The 4,854-nt window shown below is 33.9% G+C and overlaps 1 protein-coding gene across 1 annotated transcript; it reads left to right on the forward strand.

Moving 5' to 3' along the window:
• The first annotated feature begins 538 nt into the window (after positions 1-538).
• LOC126723158 (serine carboxypeptidase-like) lies at positions 539-4,398 on the forward strand. Its single transcript, XM_050426454.1, has 9 exons — positions 539-1,041; positions 1,170-1,338; positions 2,519-2,638; positions 2,760-2,903; positions 2,979-3,129; positions 3,295-3,392; positions 3,507-3,771; positions 3,878-4,011; positions 4,101-4,398. Exons 1-9 carry the CDS (start codon positions 731-733, stop codon positions 4,218-4,220), a joined length of 1,512 nt encoding a protein of 503 aa, XP_050282411.1. The 5' UTR covers positions 539-730; the 3' UTR covers positions 4,221-4,398.
• Positions 4,399-4,854: the final 456 nt, after the last annotated feature.

Here is a 4,854-nt window from a genome sequence, read left to right on the forward strand (position 1 = left end):
GCCCTAAATTTTCCTTATACATCATCTTTTACAAGCTTTCCATATGTACCAACCAAAGTTATGGATAGTAAAAATTATTATTCCTAATGTAATTTTCATTCAGTATACCAAACATGTCCTTAATATAATATGATTTTTATTCCTTTTTTATTTTTATTTTTTGTTTAAATATGATATTTTATAATTATGATTGTTATTAATAGAAACTATTATTATTAAGTTTGTATGTAAAAGCTAAGGACTTTGTAGTTAAATTGACACATTGTCATACATAAAGTGTTTGAAGGTTTAGAAAGGAAGGGGTTAAAGTTACGAAGTTAGTAACATATTGTAACCACCTCAAAAAAGAAAAAAATTGTATGTATATTCTAGCATACATTTATTATCTTTGCCCTTGGGGCAATGACACACTCCATGAGGTTCGATGTATTTGTTGCTGGTTGGAAATTATATACAAAATTAGACATCCATGAGGTTCAATGTATCTATTGCTATACAAAATTAGACATCCATGAGGTTCAATGTATCTATTGCTGGTTGGAAACTATATACAGAATTAGACATTTATTATTATTATTATTTGAGTGTGGACGAGTCGACGAGTTTGATCGACCTAGATTGCGAGGGTAAAAATGGTAACAAATTTTCAGTTAAAAAAAAAATTCTTATAGTTTATTTAGAGAGCCATTGGCCCATTGTAGACTCAACTTTTGATACATTGCAAATTACAATGGCATTAACTTTCATTCAACTCTCTCTCTCTTTTCTCTTGCTTCTTCTCACTTCACCATTCTTATGTGCAACATATGCAAACAACCACCTTCAGTTCTCCCCAAAACAGCAAGCAGAAAAGTTCATAAGAAGCCTCAACTTGTTCCCTAAAGACTCCATTAACATTGCCACCCATGACCCTTCATTTGTTGCCCCAAAGATTGTAGAGAAATCGTTTAGTTTAACTTCTCTGAATCATTCTGTCACTTCAGTTGAAGATCTTGGTCACCATGCTGGTTACTATAGTCTTCCACATTCCAAAGCAGCAAGGTAGGCCTTAAAATGTTGAAGATGTAAAAAAGTTCATTGGCTTTTAATTGGTTTGATTGTTATTATATTGGGAATATACATAGTTCTAGTACTTTTTTTTAATGATTGGGGTTATTTAATATATGCAGGTTGTTTTATTTGTTCTTCGAATCGCGGAACAACAGGAACGATCCTGTGGTCATGTGGTTGACTGGAGGGCCAGGGTGTGGCAGTGAACTGGCTTTATTCTATGAAAATGGTCCTTTCCACATTGCAAACAACTTGTCTCTAGTGTGGAATGACTATGGCTGGGACATGGTATATATTGAATATAGAATTCGTTAAGCTAGAAAATCGGCTAGTATTTTCTATTATTGCAGCGTAAATAGTATCTGCATTTTGCATATATCCTTAAGTTACAAGAATCTCTTAGACTCATACCATGAAATGTTCCTTGATGTATTTCCGGAAGTAAACTACAATATTATTTAAATGTTCTTTAAGCGTTCAGGCATAGTGCAAGGAAAAAAAGAAAGAAAGAGAGAAATGGTCTCTATAAGGTATATATGATCGGTTGGAATGAAAATAGAGAGAAAACGGGTAATTGTCATTCTGCCCCCACTCTTTCCCCCAATATTTAACGTTAACTCTCTTTCTTTCTTTTTTCCCAATTGATGTTAAAGTTTGGTACGATTTTTTATAACCAACTCCTGCTTTTTTTTCTTTTTTTTTTTTTAATAAAATATTCATATAAAAAATTATGTAATAGAGGCATGAAAGTAAATTTCTACAAACAATATTTTCTATCATAACATATATATATATATATATATATATATATAAATAAAGGAGAGACGACATGCCAATTAGCCTATCTAGAGGCCATTTCCAATTGCTAGTGTAGGTTGATAGATGAACTTTGATAAAAGGGTCCGGTTAATGTGTGCCCTAAGGTACACATTAAGCTTTCTATTTTTGGAAACATTTTCTCAGGAATTGAAAAATCTGTCATTACTTTTTCAATTCTCGAAAATTTTTTTTCCAAAAATGAAAATTAATGTGTGCCCTTAGGGCACACATTAGTAAAATCCTTGATAAAAAATTATGAATATGCTGAAAATTTTGTCCTTTTATTCAACAAAGCTGATTGACAAGCTTCCTAATGATATTTTATTTGGGCAGACAATAACATCAATTGCTTCATAGCATATTGAAACATTAATTAAATTTCAACTGTTTGGCACATTTTCATGTTTCCAAAAAAAACACTCAAGATTTAAATCCTCCCTCTCCTTGTTACTATTGAAATATACATAAAAAAATAAAAATAAAATAAAAACTTTATATTTCATGTTAGTATAACATCAATACCTTATACAGTCAGCATTGTGCATGACAGGACGTTGTATTAAACCTTTCCTCATGTACATACTTTTTAAGCTACTCGATAACTTTTTACCACCTACTAATCAATACAACTTTTATTGTCTTTTGTCAGGCATCAAACCTTCTTTATGTGGACCAGCCTGTCGGAACTGGATTCAGTTATAGTACTGATGAGAGTGATTTTCGCCATGATGAAGGCGGTGTTAGCAATGACTTGTATGACTTTTTGCAGGTCTGTTTGCTCTCTCATGTGTTTGAAAAAAGAAACAAGAATCATGCATTTATGCTTGGTTACATGTGATTGGAATTTGTCAGGAAGCTCAAGATTCACAAACTTTTCCACATTGTTTCAGGCATTTTTCAAGAAGCATCCTCAATTTGCTAAAAATGACTTCTACATAACTGGAGAATCATATGCTGGGCACTACATTCCAGCATTTGCTACTCGGGTTCACCAAGGAAACAAAGCAAAAGAAGGAATTCATATAAACCTGAAGGTAGCTCACAGATTTATCCAGAGTTAGTTGCTTTAGTCCCACTTTATCAGATACTTAACTCATATGCTTCAACAGGGATTTGCTATTGGAAATGGGCTAACCAATCCTGAAATCCAGTACAAAGCATACACTGACTATGCACTGGAAATGAAGTTAATTGATAGTTCTGATTACAATCGTATTAACTTGGATATTCCACAATGTGAACAGGCAGCAAAAAAGTGTGGTAATTTTTCTAATTCTTAATTTCAAATTACTTCTCATTCTTATTGCCTTATAGATACAACATTATATTACTCTCAAAGATTAATGATTTCTGTAACTTTTAAGACCTACAAGCAGATTTAATTAGTTTGCAACTACTCTATCATTGATCAATCATATGGAACAGCATTGTCAGGCACTGGTGGCGAAAATGATTGTGTGACAGCATATGACATTTGCAGTGACATATTCAATCAGATCTTAAGCATAGCTGGTGGTATAAATGTAAGAATGCGTAAAACAACTATTATTCTGTAGTTGTTGCGAAAGCATTACATTGTGAAGAAAAATATGTATTTCCAACTTTGATGAAAAACTTGTTATAAATTTGATCTGCAGTACTATGACATTAGAAAGGAATGCACCGGAGAGCTATGTTATGATTTCTCAAACATTGAGACATTCCTGAACAAGAAGTCAGTTAGACTTAGGGATGGCCTAGGGGTTGGGGACAGAAAATTCATTTCATGCAGTAGTGATGTATATAATGCCATGCAGAATGACTGGATGAGGAATCTTGAAGTAGGTATTCCTGCTCTTCTGGGGGATGGAATCAAGGTGCTTGTGTATGCTGGGGAGTATGACCTCATATGCAATTGGCTGGGTAAGCCTCTTTGGCTCAACAGAAGTAGGAACTTGAAATAAACACCTCAAAGAATGTATAGTTTGTTTTCTTAGTATATTTTATTGATTCCTTTCTCTCTCGGCAGGGAATTCAAGATGGGTTCAAGCAATGGAATGGTCAGGACAGAAACAGTATGGGGCAGCCCCAACTGTTCCATTTGTAGTTGACGGTGCAGAAGCAGGATTGCTAAAGAGCCATGGGCCTCTCACTTTCCTCAAGGTCTCTCTCTCTCTCTCTCCCTCTCTCTCTCTCTCTCTCAAACTTTGTATCCTGATTTGACAAACTTGGTTCCATGTCACAACACATAGGTCCATGATGCTGGTCACATGGTTCCAATGGATCAGCCTAAAGCTTCTCTACAGATGCTGGGGAGCTGGATGCAAGGGAAACTAACCAAGTCTGAGGCAGAAGATAGGGTTTCCCCCTAGTGATGGCCTCAATGAACCAGGCATACTCTTACTAAGCATGTGCCTATATTATGGATTTCAGGAATGGTGTCTGGGTAGGACTAGTTGTGATATGTTTGTCCATCAGTGACCGCAAGGTTCTTGTTTTCAACTACTCCTTAAAATATTTTATTGCTAGAATGAAGCTTCCTGAAGAATGGTGAATAAAGATTATTTCATACATATGAATGTTCAGTGAATACACATTAACCATCACATGCTATACATTAATTTGGGCTATAGATACAGTCATATTTATTATCATAGTTATGACATAATAGGCACAGTAAAAAAATCTTTGTGGCATCTATAATAACTCAGGTAGCATTTGGCATTGGCCTAAAAAAAAAGTTTTTTTTTTTACTATTTAGCTTCTTTTTGCTATTATTCATAGGTCCTATTGCATTTTTTGGTATTATTAATGAGTTTCACTGTATATTTCAGCTATTTTTTAGTTTTATTTACAGTACTTTCAGCAAAAAGTTTTCAGTTTCAACTAAATAAGTTATTCCCAAACAGATTCTAAAACTTAGTTGAACATGAAATATTGTCAGTGATTGTTATTCATTGATTTTAATTTGTACAAAGATTGGATTTCATTAGAGGGGAAAAACTT

Source organism: Quercus robur, chromosome 1 (genome assembly GCF_932294415.1).
Source record: "Quercus robur chromosome 1, dhQueRobu3.1, whole genome shotgun sequence".
NCBI lineage: Eukaryota > Viridiplantae > Streptophyta > Magnoliopsida > Fagales > Fagaceae > Quercus > Quercus robur.